The sequence below is a fragment of the Felis catus genome, chromosome A1, assembly GCF_018350175.1.
Source record: "Felis catus isolate Fca126 chromosome A1, F.catus_Fca126_mat1.0, whole genome shotgun sequence".
NCBI classification, from domain to species: domain Eukaryota; kingdom Metazoa; phylum Chordata; class Mammalia; order Carnivora; family Felidae; genus Felis; species Felis catus.
The window spans coordinates 172,864,877-172,888,735 of NC_058368.1; the positions used below are offsets into that span (position 1 = coordinate 172,864,877).

General features: G+C 47.6%; 1 protein-coding gene across 1 annotated transcript; it reads left to right on the plus strand.

The window, feature by feature from the left end:
• The first annotated feature begins 19,425 nt into the window (after positions 1-19,425).
• MXD3 (MAX dimerization protein 3) lies at positions 19,426-23,768 on the plus strand. The gene is made up of 6 exons (XM_003981248.6): positions 19,426-19,650; positions 19,905-20,010; positions 20,661-20,690; positions 20,818-20,932; positions 23,009-23,192; positions 23,267-23,768. The coding sequence occupies exons 1-6, from the start codon at positions 19,581-19,583 to the stop codon at positions 23,380-23,382; spliced, it is 621 nt and encodes a 206-aa protein (XP_003981297.1). The 5' UTR covers positions 19,426-19,580; the 3' UTR covers positions 23,383-23,768.
• The last annotated feature ends 91 nt before the right edge of the window (positions 23,769-23,859 follow it).

The window sequence follows — 23,859 nt, forward strand, 5'->3', positions numbered from 1 at the left end:
TCAGATGAAGATGGAGAAAGACCTGCATTTGACTAACAATCTATGGGAAACAGAAAGAAAATACATTGAGCTTAAGATTTGTGTATCTTTCCATATATAATATTTCTTTTTTTTTATGTTTATTTTTGAGAGAGCAAAGACAGCCATCAGGGGAGGGGCAGAGAGAGAGGGAGACACAGAATGTGAAGCAGGCTCCAGGCTCTGAGCTGTCAGCACAGAGCCCGACGCGGGTCTCGAACTCACGGACCGTGAGATCATGACCTGAGCCGAAGTCAGTCACTCAACTGACTGAACCACGCAGGTGCCCCTCTTTCCATGTATGATATTTCAAGAAACATTAACTTTACATATCAGAAACAGCTTTTTTTTTTTGTTTAACTGCAGTATTGGCACACAATATTACATTAATTTCAGGTGTACAACATAAGAAATTGGCAGCGCTGTTATGCTGTGCTTACCACAAGTATCGCTGCCATCTGTCACCAGGCAACGCTATTTTAATACCATTGACTATATTCCCTATGCTGTACTCTTTATCCTTGTGACTTATTCATGCCATAACTGAAAGCCTGTATCTCCCACTCCCCTTCACCCATTTTGCCCATCCCTCCCCTCTGACAACCATCAGTTCTCTGTATATCTGGATCTTCTTTGTTTTGTTGGTTTCAGTTTTCACATATTAAAGAAGTCATATGGTATTTGTCTTTCTCTGATTTATTTCACTTAGCATAATACCCACTGGGTCCATTCATGTTGTCGCAAATGGCAAGAGTTCATTTTTTTTTATATAGCTGAGGAATATTCCACTGTGTGTGTATACTACATCTTCTTTATCCATTTGTTTATCAGTGGGACACTTGGGTTGCCCCTGTACCTTGGCTGTTGTAAATGCTGCAATGAATAGGGGTGCATATATTTTTTCGAATTACTGTTTTTGTTTTCTTTGGGTAAATACCCAGTAGTAGAATTACTGGATCATATTGTATTTCTGTATTTAATTTTTTTTATTAAAATTTTTTTTAATGTTTATTTTTGAGAGAGAGTGTGAGCAGGGCAGGGGCAGAGAAAGGAGACACAGAATCTGAAGCAGGCTCCAGGCTCTGAGCTGTCAGCACAGAGCCTGATGCGGGGCTCAAGCCCACAAACTGTGAGATTATGACCTGAGCCGAAGTCGGATGCTCAACTGACTGAGCCACCCAGGTACCCCTCTATATTTAATTTTTTAAGGAACTTCATACGGTTTTCCACAGTGGCTGCATCAGTTTACACACCCACCAATAGTTGTTTGAGGGTTCCTTTTTTCCCCCCACATCCTCACATACACTTATTTCTTGTCTTTTTGATTCTGGCCATTCTGATAGGTGTAAGATCCTATTTCATTGTGGTTTTGATGTGCATTTCCCTGGTGATTGTGATGTTGAGCATCAATTTATGTCTGTTGACCATCTGTCTTCTTTGGAAAAGAGTCTCTTCAGGTCCTCTGCCCACATTTTAGTTGAATTATTTGTGTTTTTGGTGTTGAGTTGTACAACTTTATATGTTGTGAATATTAGCTGCTTATTGGATAGATTGTTTCCAGATATCTCCTGCCATTCAATAAGTTGCTTTTTAATTTTGTTGATGGCTTTTAACCACTGTACAAAGTATTTCTATTTTGGTGTAGTCCCAGTAGTTTATTTTTTACTTTTGTTTTCAAAAGAGTAGCATTGGAAGAATCTTATGATTATTATTTGGCATTTCTTGACTTCAGTCAGTAATACTGGCATTGTGTATGTGCACTAAGATCTTGCCTGTGGGCTTTTTTTTTTTTCAATGTTTATTTTTGAGAGAGAGACAGAGTGCCAGTAGGGGAGGGGCAGAGAGAGGGAGACAGAATCCGAAGCAGGCTCCATGCCCCAGGCTCCAAGCTGTCAGCACAGAGCTGTACATGGGGCTTGAACCCATGAACTGTGAGATCATGACCTGAGCCCAAGTCAGACCCTTAACCAACTGAGCCACCCAGGCACCCGGCCCATTGTTTTATCATGCTTTATTTTGATTTCCGACTTTAGTTCCATCATGGAATAAAGGCTAATTAATTCAACAAGTCTTTGTTAATAAACTAGTATGTACTAGGCAATAGGCAAGGGATGCAGAAGTACAGGTCCTGCCTCTGTGGAGTGCAAACTCTGGCTGAGAACATAGATTGTATGATCCAGGATCCAGTCTGGACAATATGCCACACTAAGTATTTCAGACAGAGGGCACTTAATATAGGGGGTTGGTCATGGGGGTGTGGGAAGGCTGAAAGAACAAAAAGGGGCCCTGAGATACACCAGAAATTCAGTGTGGGAAACAGATACCTCCCAGAGGTATCAAACAGAAGAGGTGATGTTACCAGAACCCTGGAGCTTGGAGGGCCCTGTGGTTGGTGCTGAAACCTGTGAGCATATGGAAGCTGGTGGTTACTTGGACTTGCAAGGGAGCCACAGCATTGGTGGGGAGGGAGCCTGGGGCAGCTGGGCTTTCTCAGACTGCAGGGCAAGTTTCTGGTGCTGGGAGTGCTGGAGGCAGGAGCCCTCTGGCACCTGCTGCTGGCCTTGGAAGAAAGCAAGTCCCTTTTTCCTGCTTCCTTTTCCATCTAATACCTCCTCCCAGTAGCAGAACTCAGCAGGAGGCCAGCTGATTAGGGAGCCTGGGAAACGGTGCAGAGTTCCAGACCCAGAATCACACAACAGTATAGGAAGGCAGGCTTGAGGCTTAGAGATAGTGGGTGAATAACCTGCAGGCAGCAGGCTGCTGAGTGGGAGACCATCTGGAGGGTGGACCCCAAGGACCCTGGATTGGCCACCACTGCAGATGGTATTCATACAGAGAGAAACCCACTTCTGTGCATGTATTGTGTTGGGTTTTCTTTAAATCAAAGCTGAACCTAATCCTGGCTCATGCAAGTGGGGATTGGCGACCAGAGGGAGAGTCTATTATGTAGAAGGAGGGAAGACTTGAAATGAGTAAGTTGGTAAATTTAGAAGGGAGTGGGATCCTGTGGAGGGAGAATGTTAGGAGGGATATGGGCAAACCCTTGGCTGATGTGGAGTCATGTGGTGGAAGTGACTGATACAGAATAAGCTGGGGGACTTGAGTCACGTGCCAGTGCCGTGGCGCATCCTCATGGTCTCAGCTGACCTCCTTGGGCACTACTGCTTGGCTGACATCTCCAGATCTCTGGACTCCTGAACCGAGATTCACTCTGCCTGCGAGAGCAATTTCAAGTTGTGTGGCATCACTGCCACCTGGGAGGGCAGAACAGGAAGCCGACAGAAATTACTTGGGATTTTGGTTCCAGAACTGGTTTTAATGTTTTAAAATATGCAATTACTTGCTTTTCTAGTCTCCTTGCTCTGTGATTCTTGTGTCCTGTGTCTTTTTTTTTTCTTTTTTTTTTTTGGTTTTGTGGCAAAACCAGAGCTGTCAGGCAGCTTCTCCAGGTTGGCAGGGACACTGGCCCTTGGAGCTCCAGCCACCATGTAAGAAACCCCACCACCTGAAGTCCCCTGCTAGGGAGCCCTGTGGAGGCACTCCAGCTGACAGTTCCAGCTGGTGTCCGTCCTTGGCCACTGGGGCCCAGGTGCCAGATGTGCAAGGAAGCAGCCATCTGGGCTCCTGCATCAGCTGTTCAAGTCATCCCAACAGAAGCCCAGATGTCATGGAGTGGAGATGAGTTCACATTTCCATGCTTTTTTCAAATTCCCAGCCCACAGAACCCGTGAGCATAAAAATGATTGTTGTTTTACACCACTAGGCTTCAGGGTAGCCCTTTATGCAGCAGAAGATGATTGGACCACATACATTCCTCGCCATCTCTTAATTTCTCTTTCTGAACTTCCGTTGGAGGTAGAGGAGGGGAAAGGGCATTCAAGTGGTCTCGGCCTTGATCACCCTGTGGTCTTGTGTTTTCGGTCATCTGGTTGTCGGAAAGTAGGCATTTCCCACTATAGATGTGAGCCTTTAGCCAATAAATAGCTCATGTTGACTCTGCAGTCCACATTTATGACATTTGGACTAAGAGCATACATGCCTTCCTCCATTAACTGACCCTTGGGGATAAGGTACCCACCTCTTCCCACTCTGGCAGGCAAGGGAAGGGCAGTCCCTACACATACAAGGCCAAGGTTTGTATAATTAGGGTAAGTGGCTCCTGACCTACTGGACCTACTTTTTTTTTCCAACGTTTATTTATTTTTGGGACAGAGAGAGACAGAGCATGAACGGGGGAGGGGCAGAGAGAGAGGGAGACACAGAATCGGAAACAGGCTCCAGGCTCTGAGCCATCAGCCCAGAGCCCGACGCGGGGCTCGAACTCACGGACCGCGAGATCGTGACCTGGCTGAAGTCGGACGCTTAACCGACTGCGCCACCCAGGCGCCCCTGGACCTACTTTAATATACAACAGGCATGCTGTGCACCTTATAACTGGGTGAATTCTTCAGAGTGTTGGGTGTTGAAGCCTAGGTCTTTGAAAAACATGAGCATTGGCCTTTCTAGTCTCAGGAAGATGGGATGCAGACATCCAAATGACTGGCATAATTAGACCATGATTCTCAGGAGGGGGTCTGTGAGTCACCAGACTGCTGGTAGTGGAGCATGAGAATATACATTTTTTTAAATGTTTGTTTATTTTTGAGAGAGAGGGAGGGGCAGAGAGAGAGGGAGACACAAAATTCGAAGCAGGCCTCAGGCTCTGAGCCTGACGTGGGGTTCAAACTCAGGAACTGTGAGATCATGGCTTGAGCTGAAGTCGGGCCCTTAACCGACAGCCACCCAGGCGCCACGGAATATTCATTTTTTAAAAAATACTTATTTTTGAGAGAGAGTGCACGCGTGGGAGTGGGGGAGGGGCAGAGATCGAGGGAGACAGAGACACAGAATCCGAAGCAGGCTCCTCACTGCACAGAACTGGATGTGGGGCTTGAACTCATGAACCATGACACCATGACCTGAGCCAATGTCAGACACTTAAGTGACTGAGCCACCCAGGTGCCCTAGGAATATGCATTTTTAATAAGCACTTGAGGGGAATCCTATGTGCACAGTGACAAATCCCGATTTAATTTGGGGTGGCCTTTTCCAGCTGTCTTGCTGATGTTGGTTAGAAGTTAATAGGAGTCATCAGGTGGCACTTCTAGAAAGTTCTTTGAAAGGGCTGGTTCAGCCTGAAGTACCCCCTTCTGCCCTACCCCTCCTCCTTGCTGGAGTGTCCAGCTGATGTTCGGAAGTGCAGTGGCCCTCTCAGACTATGAGGTGAACTTTGAGACAGACTTCTCATGCTAAGGATGGGCAAGCAGAAGGCAGGAGCTGCCGGTCTGCAGCCCTCCTATCAGCCTGCACTCCTGATGCTGAACACTTCATTAACATGAGAGAAAAACAAATCTCTGCTTGGTTAATACATGGGTTGGCCTTTTACCCTCACCTAACTCAGTTTCTAACTGGTGCATGAGAGATTTCAGTTATTTAATGAAAATACCAATTTCCCGAAACCATTCTGGGGATTCTGAAGAGTCTCTGGAAATTGATTTTTTTTAAACCTAGTTAACCGTAATTTACATTACCCAGTGGGACCTAATTCTTCACTCAGAAAGGTTGAAGCCCTATTTGAAAGAAAAGAAATAGCTAGGTTTTCAAAGTATTTACAGTTCTGCTGTTCTCTTGAGCACCTTGACTAAGAAAACCTGCATTTTATTCAGCTGCACTCCTGCTCAACCTGTGGCTTGTCTGGCTCTCCTCTGAGCCCCCAGGTGTGCAGGGGCGGGAAGCCTGCCTGCATTTCTGACGATTTTCCCATTTCTGATCAACTTGTGGCCTGTGCCTTTTTATCTGCACCAACAGAGGTACCATCTCTCAGATCTAGTTGGTATTCTCCCAGAGTCTTCCGGTGCCATGCCCTCTATTGCCCCGGAGTGTTTGAGGCCTGACTTCCTCCGGTCTGCCCCTGGATCAGCACACCCACCATTTGTAGGGCAGATCACATACCCGCTTCCCCAGACCACAGAGATGGAAAACAGTGTCTTATTTTAGTTCTTGTTTCCTTGAGTGCTATCTAATGGAGTCACTTCTCATTTATTCTTTCAGGCATGGTGCTTACCCTCTGAATAGTCTCATCCTGTAGATGTGGGGTGTTGTGGGTGTTTTTTTGTTTTTGTTTTTTGTTTTTGTTGTTGCTTTTTCTGCTTAAGCTTTTCTGTCCATATGTATCTGACCTGTAGAAATTTCTCTCAAAATTGTGGGGTCTGAACAGACCATTTGTGTGTTCTTTTTTCTAATAATGGGTTTTTTGGAGAGAGACATAAGGGCACATGTCTTCCGTTGAGGTCTGGTCTATATGCTGGCATTATTCAGTTGAGCTTTTTCTTTGTGATGTGAAAAGTAGTCAATTTCTGTAGGTAGGGCTTGTGGTTTGAAATTGTGTAGTCTTCCGAGGTAGAATTTGATGTATCTTTATTAGATCAGCTTTATTTGGTTGTCCAGATAACTCACACTCTTCCTTTGTGTGGTTTGTGTGATTGATAAAAACTGATCGAGGTTGTGCTCGCTTTGGCAGCACATATACTAAAACTCAACTGAGGTGATTTGTTTTTGAGCACTGTTATTTTAAGTAACTTAATTTATGCATAACATACAGAGTTGGTATTTTTTAATGTTGTTTTTTTCCTGAGAGGTATATGAAGAAGTGCTTGATGTTTTTCTTGATCTAACTCTAATCCTTTCTCTCTCTCTAATCGTACAAGCCATACTTGTACAAAATGAAATGAAGCCCTCTTTGATATCTTGTTCCAACTAAATTAAATCATTAGTATTAAGGAAAAATATCCCCTGAGAGATCATATAGATTATAGGCTAGCAAATCACCAGAAGATCTTGATAAGATGATGATTCTTTGAACAAAGGACATATTGACCTGCCTCGTCTGTAAAACTACCCAAAATAGAGGTCAAATGTTAATGATTTTTTAAAATGTTTTATTTATTTTTGAGAGGAAGGGAAAGAGAGAGACAGCATGAGCAGGGGAGGGGGCAGAGAGAGAGGGAGACACAGAATCTGAAGACAGGCTCCAGGCTCTGAACTGTCAGCACAGAGCCTGACGTGGGGCTTGAACTCACAAACCATGAGATCATGACCTGAGCTGAAGTTGGATGCTTAACCGACTGAGCCACCCAGGTGCCCCAAATGTTAGTGATTTTTTTAAAACTTATTTTTATTTTTTTATTTTAGAGAGTGTTAGCTGGGGAGAGTGGCAGAGGAGGGAGGGAGACAGAGAGAGGGAATTTTAAGCAGTTTCCATGTTCACGGGGAGTCCGACATGGGGCTCTGTAGGATCCTGACCTGAGCTGGAATCAAGAGTCCATGCTCAGTCAACTGGGGCCCTGAGGCGTCCCAGTGGTGGTCAGATGTTAAGCAAACTGCTTAAATTGTATTTTTTAAAGATGTTAATTTGTTTTTAAGAGAGCAAGGCAGAGGGTGAGTGGCAGGGGAGAAGAAAGAGAGAGGGAGACACAGAATCTGAAACAAGCTCCAGGCTCTGAGCTGTCAGCACAGAGCTCAACGAGGGGCTCGGGAATGGCGAGATCATGACCTAGGCCGAAGTTGGATGCTTAACTGACTGAGCCACCCAGGCACCCCAGTGTAAATTGTATTTTAAAAAAGTACTTAAGTAATCTCTGTACCCAGTGTGGGGCTCCAACTCATGACCTCGAGGTCAACAGTTGCATGCTCTACCGACCAAGCCAGCCAGGTGCCCCTATGTACATGATCACTTTTAAGTGTAAGCTCGGTGACATTAAGTATATTCACAGTGTTGTGCAACCATCACCGCCATCCATGTCCAGAACTTTTTCATCTTCCCCAACTGATATTCTACTCATTAAACACTAAAACCCATTGCCTCCTCCCCACAGCCCCTGGTAACTTCTGTTCTACTCTTGTCTGAATTTGCCTGTTCTAGATACCTCATATGTTAGTTCAGTCATGTAATTATTTGTCCTTTTGTGTCTGGCTTCTTTCACTTAGTATGTTTTCAAGGTTAGGGTTTCAGTGTCATCAAGGTTAACGTGTATCAGAATAGTATGGCCGAATGATATTTCATTGTATGGATATACCACATTTTATTCATCTGCTGATGGACACTTGGGTTGCTTGTACCTTTTGGCTAGTGTATGTTTGAGTCCCCGCTTTCGGTTCTTTCGGATAGACCCAAGAGTAGAATTGCTGAGTCGTATGGAAATTCTGTGTTTACCTTTTTGAGGAACTGCCAGACAAGCAGCTTTACTTTCCCTGGCACTGTGACTCTTGGCATAGGCTCAGAGTTCACCCTCCTTCCTACCAGGGTGTCGCTAGATAAGCTGGACTTGTGACCACACCAGTGCCAACTGTGCCTCACTCAGGGCTGGTCGGCACTCTCTGAGCACCTGTGGAGAAGGTGCTTGTGAAGTGCTCCAGGGAGCCGGTCTGTTGCTTGTTTGATGGTCCTTCATGAAGTTCAAGCCTATGGTTAGTAAGGAGATCATTTTCTGGCAAGCCAGGCACATTGGCAAAGTTGGGGATCTCAAGAAAGACGCCGCCTGTCCAGTTAAAGATTCTGTGAAACCTGGTAGCAGCTGGTGTGATAGCCCTTAGTTCCTGAACGCAAACCGGAGGAACTCAAAAGGACCTTGCAAATACTTCTGGCATGCGGCACCTGGGTGGCTCAGTGGGTTGAGCGTCTGACCCTTGATTTTGGCTCAGGTCACGATCCCAGGGTCATAAGATCCGAGCTCCACGTTGGACTCTGTGCTGAGCATGGAACCTGCTTGAGATATTCTCTCTCTCTCTCTCTCTCTCTCTCTCTCTCTCTCTCTCCCTCTCTCTCCCTCTCCCCCCGTCTCTCTCTCCCGCTCTCCCCGTCTCTCTCTCCCCCCTCCCTCTCTCTCTCCCCCCTCCCTCTCTCTCTCCCCCCTCCCTCTCTCTCTCCCCCCTCCCTCTCTCTCTCCCCCCCTCTCTCCCCCCTCCCTCCCTCTCTCCCCCCCTCCCTCTCTCTCTTCCCCCCTCCCTCTCTCTCTCCCCCCCCCCCCTCTCTCCCTCCCACCCTCTCTCTCCTTTTCTCCCTCTGCCCCTCTTCCCCACTCATGCTCGCTCACTCTCTAAAAAAAACCCAAATACTTCTGGCAGGATAGTAGTTGTAAAAAACTATGACCCTTGGGGTTTTACCAATACCTGGCCTCAGTGCCAGGGTCAAATTTGTCAACTACCCAAGGAAGTCTTTCCATGGAACAGAACAACCCTTGCTTCACCTCTGTAGAGAAAGCATGCCAAATAGCACTGCACATCAAATAATTATATAAATTCAAAACCACGGTGAAGATTTTCACCTCACTGGTGGACTTCTTGGTTCCCTGCCATTTTCTTGGGTTGAACACATTGGCTTCTCCAAGGAACAGTGTTGTTGGGGTTGAGTTTGTATAGGCATGCCTCGTTTTATTGTGCTTCACTTTATTGTGCTTTGCAGATACTGAGTTTTTTAGAAATTGAAGGTTTGTGGCAACCCTGTGTAGAGCCATGGCACAATGTTGGTGCCATTTTTCAAAGTAGTGTTTGCTCACTTTCTGTCTCTGTGTTACATTTTGGTAATTCTTGAAATATTTCAAATTTTTTCATTATCATTATATTGTTTATGGTGATTTGTGGTCATGGCTCTTTGATGTTACCATTATTTTTGCAGCACCAAGGACTGCGCTCTTGTAAGACGGTGAACTTAATTGATACATGTTGTGTGTGTTCTGACTGCTCAACCAGCTGGTCTTTGCCCCTGCTCTCCCCCTCTCCTTGGGCCTTCCTGTTCCCAGAGACACAACAATATTGAAATTAGGCAAATTAATAACTCAACAGTGACCTCTGAGTGTTTAAGTGAAAGGAAGAGTCTCATGGTCTCTCGCTTTAAATCAAAAGCTAGAAATGATTAAGCTCAGTGAGGAAGGCATGCTGAAAGTCAGGCCTCTTGTGCTGAGCAGTCAAGTTGTGCATGCAAAGGGAAAGTTCTTGAAGGAAATTGAAAGTGCTACTCCAGTGAACACATGAATGATAAGAAAGTGAAACAACCTAATTGCTGATAGGGAGAAAATTTGAGTGGTCTGGATAAAAGATCAAACCAGCCACAACATTCCCTGAAGCCAAAGCCTAATTGAGAGCAAGTCCCTGACTCTCTTCAACTCTGTGATGGTTGAGAGGTGAGAAAGCTGCAGAAGAGAAGTTTGAAGCTGGCAGAGGTTTAAGGAAAGAAAGCATCTGCATAACATGAAAGTGTAAGATGAGGCAACAGGTGCTGATGGAGAAGCTGCGAGTTATCCAGAAGATGTAGCCAAGATAATTCATGAAGGTGGCTACACTACACAGCATTTTCCATGTACACCAAACAAGCAGCCTTATATTGGAAGAAGATGCTATATAGGACTTTCATAGCTAGAGAGGAGCAGTCAGTGCCTGGCTTCAAAGCTGCAAGGGACAGGCTAGTACAGGTGGTGACTTTAAGTACGAGCCAGTGTGGTTTTTTTTGTTTTGTTTTTTATTTTTTTTATACCATTTCTTACCACTTTTTAAAAACTATTTCAAAAATCCTAGGGCCTTTAACAATTATACTAAATCTACTATGCCTGTGCTGTATAACAGATGGCATGGAAATCTGCCCTTCCACCAATATTGATTGGACATGCTAAATGGGAATCCATGAAATTGCACAAGCCCATTCTGGTTGTTAATTTGCTGTAACACAGCCCCATATGGAGCCTACTGGAACTTATGGCAAAAGCCTGTGAGTGCCACCTAGTGGCAATTGCTGGGATTTGGGACCAGAAAAATTCCCATTTGAGAGATAGTTACTATTGGACTTTGAGATTTTTCCTGTGACTAAAGGACATCAAATAACTTTGAAACCTGAACTACCCACAATGCCTCTGGTGACGTTGAGGAAGTACTTTAATGGGGAGGGTAATGCCCAGAAGTATTCCATCATAAAATGGAAATGGTTTATATAGGAACAGGCCACCAGGAGAATGAGAGGAAGTACTCATGAGTAGGAAGCCTCTTTTTCCCTATGGTTGATTCTGGAACCATCTTAGTAGCTGCTGGATCCTATGGCTGCTCAGGAAGCACCCTATGAAAAGCTCTCCATTGACCAACAAAGAGTTGCTTGGTTTCTGGAGGGCAGTTCCATGGTAAATGGACAGCTTCCTGTTTAGAAGCCCACTACTCTGATGGAGAGTGTCAAAACAAATCAGTTCATTGGGCTGAGTTGTATGCTGTTTTTCTAGCAATTATGGAAGAATTGAACAAAGATAAAAGCCCCTATGTTTGCATTTTTTTGACTTACAGGCAGTAGCCACCACGTATCTGGCAAATCAGACTGGTGCCAGTAAACCTGGGGGTGGGGGTGGTACAAATGGATTGTGACAGGAACAGACAGTTACTCTGTTCTTGGCTTAGCCTATTCCGTGGTAGACGTAAGTGCTCAGCATGCAATAAAAGGACTGGAACAGAAGACATGAGAACTATATGGACTGTCAGATCATATATCCTCCAAGGAACACATTTTACAGCCCATAATGTCCAACAGTAGACAGAGGGATGTAAGTTTCAGAGGAATGGTTTGTTGAAAAATTGGAACAGGCAGCTGAAACTTTTTTTTTTGGTCTAAAACAGGGAAATAAAGGCATGAAGGACTGGCTTACACACCTCCATGAGTGTGTGCTCACACTCAACATGAGACCAAGGGAGGGTCCCCACTAAAGATTTCCTCTGCTTTTGGGGACAGATTTGGAGAAGAGGGAATGGGAAAAATGCTGGGATCACTGTACTTTTTAATTTTTCCCACATCACCTCAACTTCCTTTGTCCTACCTGATACAGTTGGTCCCAGGACCAGGCCTGCAACTGCAGGTGCCAGAAGCAGGGGGATCCCTAAGTAAGAAACTATACCTTTAAACTTTTATGGCAGAATTGCTAAGGGTCTGATGGGGTAGGTTTTGCCTTCACCGCATCTGGCAAAATTGGGGCTGCCACTGAATGCAGCTGTATTGCTGAGTGGTGGTCTAGACAGGTTCACCTTAGTTCTGTACCTGTTAACTCCAACCTTCCCCCCACCCCCTCCCTGACATGGAAGAGGCCTGAAGGGTGGGGGTGGGGGGGCGTATGCTAGACTAATATTACTCCTGGCAACCTGGACCAGCAGTGGCCAAACCTAATACCCCTTCCAAAGGTAGAAAAGTTAGGCGGTCAATGGAGAAGAGGAGGAATGGTAGCTGGGGGTAAAGGAGTGAATGAGTGGCTTATGCAGTGAGGGAAATGCAGGATGGCATTGGCACTTGGGGAGAGGCTCAAAGTTGGATGTTGTTGTCTCTCAACCCAGTTACACCAGGTGCCTGAAATGGTGGAGATGCATGTTGCTGTGAGACGACTCTTGCTTTTGGGACTTAAAAAAAAATTGAATGGGAGTCTGCAAACCTGAATAGTATCACTCTGGGGGACATTGCAGTCACACAGTGTGATGATGGACTAGATCAATTGTTAATGCCTGAGTGGGACTCTAGTAATGTGCCAGAGCTTTTCAGGACACATGTGCCAGCACACTCGATAGGGTGTATCACTGGGCTTATTACAGTACTGATACTGATAGATGTATTCAGAAATTGAATTAAAGCCTCCCCAGGAAGTAACACAGATGGAAAATGGCCTGAGAAAGCACTGTATTTACCTCAGTGTCAGCTAATTTCTTTTCTTCTTCTTCTTCTTTTTTAAATTTTTCTGTCAGAGCCTTTTCCTGCTTATTATTATTTTTATTTGAGAGAGAGCAAGAGAGTGTGCACGCGTGCATGCAAGTCAGGAAGAGGAGCAGAGAGAGGGAATCCCGAGCAGGCTCCCTCAGTGCAGAGCCCGACATGGGGCTCAATCCTGTGACCCTGAGATCATGACCTCAGCCAAAATCAAGAGTAGGATGCTCAACCGACTGAGTCACCCAGGCACCCCAACGCCAGCTAATTTCTAAGCTGAATAGTTCTGCTTAGAACTAGTTTATCATAAGATATGGTGGTGGGGGATGAATAATTAAGACAAAAATATGAAAATGTATATACTGGCTTTATAATAGTGTCTTTAAATCTATCCCCACCTCCACACTGGCCCCTCCAAATCTTAGGGAGTATGATTATTTTGCTGTAAGAGTCTTGGCTGGAGACAAGGGTGGCATTTAACTTCACCACAGAAGAGGCCTCTGTCTTCTGCCCTCAGCTCTTGGAAGATGATCTTTGTTTGCCCAGAGGCTTAGGCTAGACAAGGAATGGCAATGTGATTTAAGGTGAGGCTTAGGGTCACATGGTGGCAGTCCACTGGAGACTTGAGATCAACCATATGGGGGCTTAATTAATCATGCCAATGTAATGGAGCCCCCAAAACTGAGAATGAGTCTTGGAATAGCCTCCCCAGTGCACAGTACTCTATGTGTATTGTCACACATTGATATTGGGAAAATAACATGTTCTGACTGCATGGGAAGAGGGTGTGGGAGTCCTCATAGTATCTCACAGTTCCCCAGACTCATGAGCTTCTTTCCTTGGCCAGTCTTCCTCTGTGTCCTTTTCCTATAAGAAACTGTATAATAGAGTGTATACAGTGAGTATTATAGCATTAAGTGGGTTCTGTGAATCCTAACAAGTCCCCCCCAGTAGTTGTTTTGGGAATCCCCTGAACTTGCAGTTGGTGGAAGAAGTGACCGTGGTCTTGTGTAGATTGTGTTCACTCTTACTCTACAATTAGCTAAATTCCTCACAAAACTCTACTCAAGAGGAATCTGAATCTTAAGCTGTTTGTTCTGTCAGATAGGCAAGGACTTGGTCTCTCAGGAAAATAGATAAAACACACACACTTTGATAGACTTACAGTCTATTTTTCCTCACTTTTATGTTCTAGAATTACAGAATTATAAAGCATATTTTCTTCTTCTCATGTCTTATAATCAAGAGAAAATATACTCAGCAGAAGTTTCACCAAAAAAACCCCAGTTACTGGAATTAGCAGATAAGGACATAAATGATTGTAAATATATAAAATAATTGGAAAAGAATAATAATAGGGATAGAGAAGGGGTATAATGAGTTGAAGAGTATTTCTCAAAAATTCTTGTCTATCCAGAACCTCAGAATGTGACCTAATGTGGAAATAGTCTTTACAGATGTAATTAGGTTAAAAATGAGGCCCTAATATTGGGCCCTAATCCAGTGACTGGTGTCCTTACAAGAAGAGGGAAATGGATACAGAGAGACACAGAGGAGAGGGCCTTAAGAAGACAGAGGCAGAGATTGAAGTGAGGCATTTGCAAGCCAAGGAATGCCAGTTGCTGGCAGCCACCAGAAGTGAGGAGGGAGGCCTGGAACAGATTGTCCCTTAGAACCTCAAACCCTGCTGACACCTGGATTTTGGACTTTCAACCTCCAGAACCGTGAGAGAATACATTCTTGTTGTTTCAGGCCATTCATTTTATAGTACTTTGTTATGGCCCTAGGAAATTAATACACAAGGTAATGATATATCTTAGGATATGGTAGCAAACTTTTTAAAAAGGACCAAATGGAAATTCTAGATCTGAAAAATATAGTAGCTAAAATAAAAACCACAATGGATGGGCTAAACACCAAATTGGATGTTACAGAAGAAAGAATAAGTGAACTTGAAGACAAATAAATAGAATTTACCACACTGAAGCAGAGAGATTAAAAGAAAAAAACCTGAGGGGTGCCTGGATGGCTCAGCTGGTTAAGCATCTGACTGTTGAATTCAGCTCAGGTCATGATCTCACAATTCATGAGTTCAAGGCCCTCATTGGGCTCTGCACTGCCAGTGCAGAGCCTGCTTGGGATTCTCTCTCTCTGCCCCCTGTCTCTGCCCCTTCCCCTTGTGTGCACAACCCCCCCCCCCCCCAAATTAAAACACGTTTTGTTTTGTTTGTTTGTTTAACTTTGATGGATATTATTTTGCTTTGTTGTTTTTTATTTTAATTTTATTTTTTAAATTTATATCCAAATTAGCATACAGTGCAACAGTGATTTCAGGAGTAGATTCCTTAATGCCTCTTACCATTTAACCCCCCCCCCCAACCCCTCTAGTAACCCTTTGTTTCTTCTCCATATTTAAGAGTCTCTTATGTTTTGTCCCCCTGTTTTTATATTATTTTTGCTTCCCTTCTCTTATGTTCATCTGTTATGTGTCTTAAAGTCTTCATATGAGTGAAGTCATATGATATTTGTCTTTCTCTAATTTTGCTTAGCATAATACCTCTAGTTCCATCCACATAGTTGCAAGTGGCAAGATTTCATTCTTTTTGATTGCCAAGTAATACCCCAGTGTGTGTGTGTGTGTGTGTGTGTGTGTGTGTGTGTACACACACACACACACATCTTCTTTATCCATTCATCCATCAATGGACATTGGGCTCTTTCCATGCTTTGGCTATTGTTGATAGTGCTGCTGTAAACATTGGGGTGCATATGTCCCTTTGAAACAGCATACCTATATCCCTTGGATAAATACCTAGTAGTGCAATTGCTGGATCGTAGGGTAGTTCTATTTTTAATTTTTTTGAGGAACCTCCATACTGTTTTCTAGAGTGGCTGCGTTTGCTTGCATTCCCACCAACAATGCAAAAGAGATCCTTTTTCTCCTTATCCTCGCCAACATCTGTTGTTGCCTGAGTTGTTAATGTTAGCCATTCTGACAGGTGTAAGGTGGCATCTCATTGTGGTTTTGATTTGTATTTCCCTGATGATGAGTGATGTTGAGCATCTTTTCATGTGTTGGTTTGCCATCTGGATGTCTTTTTTGGAAAAGTGTCTATTCATGTCTTTTGCCCATTTCTTCCCTGTATTATTTGTTCTTTGGGTGTTGAATTTGATAAGTTCTTTATAGATTTTGGATCCTAACCCTTTATCTGCTATGTCATTTGCAAATATCTGCTCCCATTCTGTCGGTTGCCTTTTAGTTTTGCTGATTGTTTCCTTCACTGTGCAGAAGCTTTTTATTTTGATGAGGTCCCAATAGTTCATTTTTGCCTTTGTTTCCCTTGCCTCTGGAGATGTGTTGAGTAAGAAGTTGCTGCAGCTAAGGTCAAAGAGGTTTTTGCCTGCTTTCTTCTAGAGGATTTTGATGGCTTCCTGTCTCACATTTAGGTCTCTCATCCATTTTGAGTTTATTTTTGTGTATAGTGTAAGCAAGTGGTCCAGGTTCATTTTTCTGCATGTCGTGTTCCAGTTTTCCCAGCACCACTTGCTGAAGAGACTGTCTTTCTTCCATTGGATATTATTTCTTGCTTTGTCAAAGATTAGTTGGCCATATGTTTGTGGGTCCATTTCTGGGTTCTCTATTCTGTTCCATTGATCTGAGTGTTTTTGTGCCGACATTAAAAAATGTTTTAAAAAAAAAACCTGATTTCAACTCAGGTCACGATCTCACGGTCCGTGAGTTTGAGCCCCGCGTTGGGCTCTGGGCTGATGGCTCGGAGCCTGGAGCCTGCTTCCGATTCTGTGTCTCTCCGCCCCTCCCCCGTTCATGCTCCATCTCTCTCTCTCTGTCTCAAAAATAAATAAACGTTAAAAAAAAAAAAAAAAAGCGCCCAGACCACACTAACAACATCACTTAGCATTGATATATTATGAGACTGGGAAGCATACATGAAATTGGGATCAAGAGAAAGAAAATAGGGCAGGAAAAAATATTTGAAGAAATAAAGACTGAAAAACTTTCCAGAAACTCACAACATTCTTAAGACAGATACAAAGAAGTCACACCCAGCTGTATCATAGCCAACAGCTGAAAACCATCATCAAGAGAAAACTTAAAAGCAGATAGAGGGAAATGACACATCCCTCCCCATCCTCCCCACCTGCCCTGTTTCCTGAGAGGTAGGTGTTGCTTCCTGCCCCCCCCCCCCCCTCCGGGTGGTGGCCCTGACCTTAGTCTCCATGCTGTTTCTAGCTTGAATCCCACCCGTGACTTTCAGGATGAAGTTTGGTCTTCAGTATGATCACTGTAGTGCCCTTGCAGCTGCTCTGTCACTTCCCACAACTTCTAGTTGGAGTGTCTCTAGTTTTTCAAGTGTGCCTCGCTACCTTCTTCTGGGAACTCTCCTTCTTCAGCATCCCTCCCTGCCATCTTTCCCTCCATTCCAAGCTGGACCTCCTGGGTCCTAGAGGTCTGAGTAGTAGGTTTGTGCCTGCACTGTATGGGTACTGATGTTAGTGAAATAAGATTGGAAATTCATTCACAAGCCTTGTGTGGCATCCTTTCTTCAGACATAATTGACTGTGGGTGAGGGTTTAGAGAACCAGTCAGCCTACTGTGGGCCTTGCCAGCCTCTGTGGAGTCAGCCTGCACCATGCTCATTTTCTGTATGCTAGCCACATCGGCCTGCTTTTGGTCTGCATGCAGTCTTTTCAGCCTCAGGCCTTTGCACCTGTTGCTCCTCTGTGTGGAATTCTACATACCTCCTATACAGAGATTACACCTAGTCACCACTTGCCCAGAAAAACCTCTGACCACCTGGATTAGGACACACACATGCTTCTAAGAATTTGCCTTTACACTGTGTCTTTTCCTATGAGGACCTGTCCAAGTTGTAACTCTTTTGTGTGATTACTATGTCGATCCCTATCCCTCTTGCCTGTGAGCTCTGCAAAGGCAGGGACTCTGTCTGGTTTTGCCCATTTTGTATTCTCCAGTAACCAGCACAGAGTCTGGGGTCCAGTAACTGCTCTGGTAATACCTTGTGAGTGAATGGATGGGTGAATGGGTGGGCAGTTCCAGCAGTTTGGCCCTAGAATGTTAGTGGTTCCTCTAGGAGTGACTCCTAGAGAAACCCGAAGGTTTTTCCCCTCAAGGACTAACTGCTTTGTATCATGTGTTTCCCAGGACTCTTTTTTTTTTTTTTTTTAAATGTTTATTTTTGAGAGAGATACAGAATGCAAGCAGGGGAGGGGTAGAGAGAGAGAGAGAGACAGAATCTGAAACGGGCTCCAGGCCCCGAGCTGTCAGCACAGAGCCCAACGCGCCGCTCGAACTCATGATCAACTCAGGATCCGCGAGATCATGACCTGAGCCGAAGTTCGAGGCTTAACCAACTGAACCACCCAGGCGCCCCCCAGGACTGTCTCTTAATAGAAGAATCCTCCCTCTCCTCCTCCCTCTCCATTTCACACTTAGCCCCAGCCTGGCTTAATTCTCCACTCTGTAACAGCTGCTTTCATCTTACTGTCTCCACAGTTAGGACTGTCACTGTTCCCGCAGGTTTGGCACACCTACTGGTGCTGCCCTTAGAAGTCACTGCATATACTCCTTTAGAAAGCTAAAACGTCATGTTAAAGAAGTGGCCCTGAACTCAGGCAACCAGGGGCTCAGTGGGAGGAAGAAACCTGCGTCTGGTTGCCCTGGCCTCAGAAGTCAGCTGCAGCGTACTGGGCACAGATGGGCAAGGGCTCTTGTCCTGCGACAGCGCTGTCGTCACAGGGCTTCCTGAACTTACAGGAGCGAGATCACTTCCCAGTCACAGGGCTGAGAAGCAGCAGGGACAGGAGAGGAACCCAACCTTGTCGGCTCCAGAACCCAGGGCTCCCCTACAAACTAGGTCGCCTGCTTCCAGAGTATGGCCTGGTTTGTGAAGTTGGTACCCCCTACTGACATTTTCCTAGCAACAATAGTTTCCCTGCAGATGAGGGGGAGGAGGAGCCAGGAGACCATTCCCCTTCACCACAATAGGAAGCTGAGGCCTAGCAGGGGTCTACAGGGGCAGATGGCAGGCAGGCTAGGGCACAGACCCCCGAGCCTTGGGAGCTGGATCCGTGCCCCCTCCCCTGGCGCCTGCGCACTGCAGTTCCGTTCCCGCCCAACCCCGCCCAATCGCCCGGGTTTTCAAATTTGAAACCTGCTCCTTTTCCCGCCCGAACTTGTAGGCCAGCGGAGGGGGAGGGTGGGGCCGAACGCAGCCAATAGTGCCTCACAAGCTCCCCGGCCCCGCCCTGAAGGTGACGACAGCAAGCCGCAGTAGGCAATGGGCAAATGGGCAAAGGTGCCCGCTGGCCCCGCCTCCGTGGCGCCCACGTGCAGCAGTCGAGCTGGGGCCTCCCAGAGACCACGGGTGCCCGGATTACCATTCTAGGGGCAGAGTCTTCGCTATCAACTCCGGGCTGGAAACTGAGGCCCTGATACTCCAAGTAGTCGGCGTGGGGTCGCTGAACGAAATGGGCAAGATGCGGCCCCATTCAGCCTGGGGACTCACTCAAAAACTGGGCCTGGAGGAAGCGCCCGTGGCAGCCCTGGGAGTCTGAGGGGCCGGGCTGGCCCGTGGAGGTGGGCTGCGGTTCCCTGGTCCCTTTCCAGAGGGGCGGGGCCAAGAATTGGGCCGTCCGGGGGCGGGGTGTCTCGGAGGCGGGGCCGGGGCCCCTGTGTTTGTTGCACCGTGTCAGTTACATTGTAACAAAAGTGGTGCAGCCGCTCTTCGGGCCAGCACCTTAGGCCCGCCCGCCACCAGCTGTCTCCGACATGGAACCTGTGGCCAGCAATATCCAGGTCCTGCTGCAGGCGGCCGAGTTCCTAGAGCGCCGCGAGAGAGGTGAGGAAGAAACATTGGTCAGACTCCAGGCAGCAACCTCGCTGACACAGGCCTGGACTAGACTTGGCTCCCAACTGGAAGGATGCATGCATGGCCTTAGGCAGTAACCCTGAGGCACCCTTTCTCAGTTTGGCGGGGGTGGTGGGGTTGGGAAAATGGCCCTGGCGCCAAAAACCCTTCCCTGACCGTGCCTTGCCAGGGGCGCCTGCAGGGACCAGCCCCAGCCTGAAGCGGGCGGGGGCTGTCTCTGGCAGAAGCTGAGCATGGCTACGCGTCCCTGTGCCCGCACCGCAGTCCGGGCCCAGTCAACAAGAGGAGGAAGCGATCCCCCCAAGCTTCTGGCACGCTGGACAGTGGGCGGTGAGGAGTGCTGGGGACGGTGGGGAGAGGAGGGGGATGGGTCCCTTCATCGGGCCTCACCTTTGCCCACTTCCTCCTTGTTGCTTGCATCTTCTGGGCCAGATCCTCACTCTGGAGGCAGTTCAGACCTCTCCTGCCATCTCCTCACTCCCCTCTATTCGTTCAGGGACTATTTCTTGAGCACCCCTGTTGTGTCAGGAGCTATAAATAGGATACTTCAGGGTCCTTCTTCCACTCACACTAGCACACTCCACATCTCACTCCACTCGATTTCTCCCACAGGCTTCCTCCTCTTCTCTCGTGTCAGCCCTTTGCACATGCTATTCCCTCCAATTTTAATGCCTCTCCTTCCACTACCCACTTTGGATAGCTTGTTTCTGGCCCAGCTCAACTGTCATCTCTGCCCAGGAAGCCCTTCCTGACTGCTGGTAGGTGGCCTCTTTCGGACCCCACAACCACCTGGGCAGGCCTCCCAGCTTTTGGCCCCATTTGTCTCTTTCTCTCCTGGGGATTCCAGTGCCCAAGGCCGGCACAAGATCCCCACATTGGGCTAGTTTGGAGCAGACAACTATAGTGGATTTTAAGCCCCTGGGACTGAGGGTGTGGTAGTAGCTGACACCCCCTCACCCCATCCTCCCTGGCATTGACAGGTCTGTGCACAACGAGCTGGAGAAGCGCAGGTGAGTCCTAGCTTTGCCTGACATCACCAGGCCCCAGGAACCACCTCCCTCTGGCCTCCCCTCCCCTACTGCCCCTGTGGCCAGCAAGGCTGGGCTGGCACTGCCCTCCAGACCCCTTCCCCTGCAGGAGGGCCCAGTTGAAGAGGTGCCTGGAAGAGCTAAAACAGCAGATGCCCCTCGGGGCTGACTGTGCCCGGTACACCACACTGAGCCTTCTGCGCTGGGCCAGGATGCATATCCAGGTATGGAGCTACCCCTGCACCCTGGGGCCAACCTGCCAGAACTCCTGAGAGGTATAGTAGGGAGGGGCTGAGTGGAACTGGGGAGAGATGCCTGAGGTCATAGGTCAACAGTGTGACATGGGACAGTTTTCTATGCTTTTAGCTTCCATATGTGTGAAGTAGGAAGAAAAGCAGAAAGTAAGGATTGTTCTGAGGCTTGAGTTTGCTCAGTAAATGTTCACGGCTATTACAGCTATTATATCACTTCAATCCTAACTGGCAAGTCACTTAGCCTCTCTCTGGACTTTACCCTCCTCTGTAAGGAGGGACATGTCTGTTGACAATATTTTGATGTGTCATGTGTCAGGGTCCCTAGAACTGCAGAGGGCTGGTTTTCACTCTCTCACTCTCCCATCCTTCAAGGCCTCCGGTTCTGAGCCCTCTACTCTGATACCATTTTGGAGAGTAGTTCCAGAGGCCAGGAGAGGGGAAGGTCAGAGGAAGTCAGTCACCTATCCTCCCAGGGCCCTTCCGTTGCCTGGGCTAAGCTCAGCACCCCCTGGTGGACAGGAGTGGGGTATGCCCCAGGCAGCACCCCTACTCCCACCCCCAATGGGAGCTTAGGGAATGGACTAAAAGTGGCCTTGGAAACAAGAGGCCTTTTCTTGTCCTTTTGGCCCTTTTGGCCTAGGAAGAAATGGGGGCACAGGAGGCTAAGGACCAAGCAGCACAGCTAATGAGAGGCAGAATCATAACCCAGGCCCAAGTTCCCTGATTTGCAGTTTCCTTCAAGTGTTTATTGAGCACCTGTTCTACCAGGACCTGTTGTAGGCACCAGGGGTTGTGGTAGAGAGATCCAGGTGCTTATGCAGCAAGTAAATCACGGTGTAGGGAACGTCAGCACCACCCCATAGTGCCTGCATCCCTGGACTCTGTTGAAGGACACCCTGGTCAGGTAGCAGGCCCATTTCTCACATGGAGCTTGCCTGGCGTGGTTCTTGGAGAGATAATGTGTGCCCCTTGGGTGCTGGCTGGCCCATGGGCAGGAGCTAGGGATTGCTCCTTCCTTGAAGTCCTATACCCCCTTTCCTGGCCCTACCTATTTTGCCTTCTCCAGGCCGTCTTCAATCTTGCCCTAGAATGTTCTTTGTAGCACACAGATCTCCTTAGGTCTACTGCTGGAAACCTTCTGTGGCTCTTGACAGGACAGTCCCAGTTCCTGCAAAACTGCAGGCCCTTCACAACTCAGGCCTTGCTACTGGTCAGCTTTTGGTCTCCCATATCCCTGTGCCCCACCAGAAAAGCTTAAGTCTCTATGCTCTTCTCAGTTTCCCTCTGCTATGATGCTTCTTCCTGCCCCATTTTGCCTAGGCAGCTCTTACTTATCCTTCTGCACCCAGTACAAGTGTCCCCTCATCCAGTACTCCCCTTCTTGTTGACTAATGCAGACTTCTGCCCACCAAAGGCTCTGGTGCGAGGACCCTTGGCCCTCTAAGTCCCTGGAACCCAGGCTGGCAGAGCTTGAGGAGGATTAATGCTGAAGGCACAGGGTTCCTGGGAGAGACTTGACTAGGAGTCACAAACTGGTAGCCTCGGTTCGGTCTACAGTTTTCTAAAAATTTAAATTAGTTGGCAGCACAAAGGACATTTGACATGAAAAAGTCTGACTTTCCAGCTTCTCTTAAAGAAATTAGGATGTCTGGCAGCACCAAGCCCATTTGCATGTGGCTGGAACTGGCTATTACCTGGAGGTGGCCACCTTGAGCCATGGTGCCCGCTTGCAGGTGTGCGGCAGTCCTCCCCAAAACCTGCTGCTCGCCACTACAAGACTCCTTTCACATCGCTGGACCAGGCTCTGAAGGCCTGAGATCGTGGTGCCCGCCCTCCCCAACTCCTCAAGACGAGAGCGTTCACAGGCCATTTACATGGGCCCAGAGGGCAGGAGGGCTGGCTTCCCGGAAGATGCGGGAGCTCTCTGGGGCCCAAATTTAGACGCCCCTGGTCCGGAGCGGACAGTCACTGTTGAGGTGTGGTGGGATGAGCCCCGGGCCCCCAGGCAGCTGACCCCACAGCCCCTTGCTCCCTTGGGACCTGCAGAAGCTTGAGGAGCAGGAGCAGCAGGCGCGGCGGCTCAAGGAGAAGCTGCGCAGTAAGCAGCAGAGCCTGCAGCAGCAGCTGGAGCAGCTCCGGGGGCTGGCGGGGCCAGGTGAGAGGGAGCGGCCACGGGCAGACAGCCTGGACTCTTCAGGCCTCTCGTCGGAGCGTTCGGACTCAGACCAAGGTGAGTGCCCCGAAGCTGAGGGGTTGTGTAGACTGAGTGGGCCGGGTCTGCTGACTGGACCCTTCCCTGTGTAGAGGAGGCAGAGGTGGACGTGGAGAGCCTGGTGTTCGGGGGCGAGGCTGAGCTGCTGCGGGGCTTCGGCGCAGGCCAGGAGCACAGCTACTCACACAGCAGAACCACCTGGCTATGACCTTCACCGCCCCAAAGTGGGCCTCTACCCTCAGACTACTCTCCGCTCTGCCGGCAGGAGTCCTCCCCAAAGCCTCAGGGGCTGCTCGGAGTCACCTCCTGTTGCAATGGACTAAAAGGACCCTTGTGTGGGAATAGGTGCCTGCCCCCAACCTTGCCACCGGCTGTGCCTCCTGGGGGAGGGGTGCCTGGGTTTCCCCTGAGCCCCACGGGGCAGGCAGCTTAGGCCTGGGCCACTCTTCCAGGCCTTTTTTTTTGTAGCACTTGGCTCTGCTGTCCCCAAGGGGGCAGGAAGCCTCTTGGGCCCTCACATTCCTTCCTAGACAAGGCTCTCTGGCCTTTGTCCCAGATACTGTACAGTATTTTCATTAAAAGCCTCTTTACTAACTTCCTGTACATGGTCTTGCCCGATGAAAATGGGGAACTCCCAGCCGCAGACAAACTGGAAAAGAGGAAATGAGATCAGTAGCCATTACTG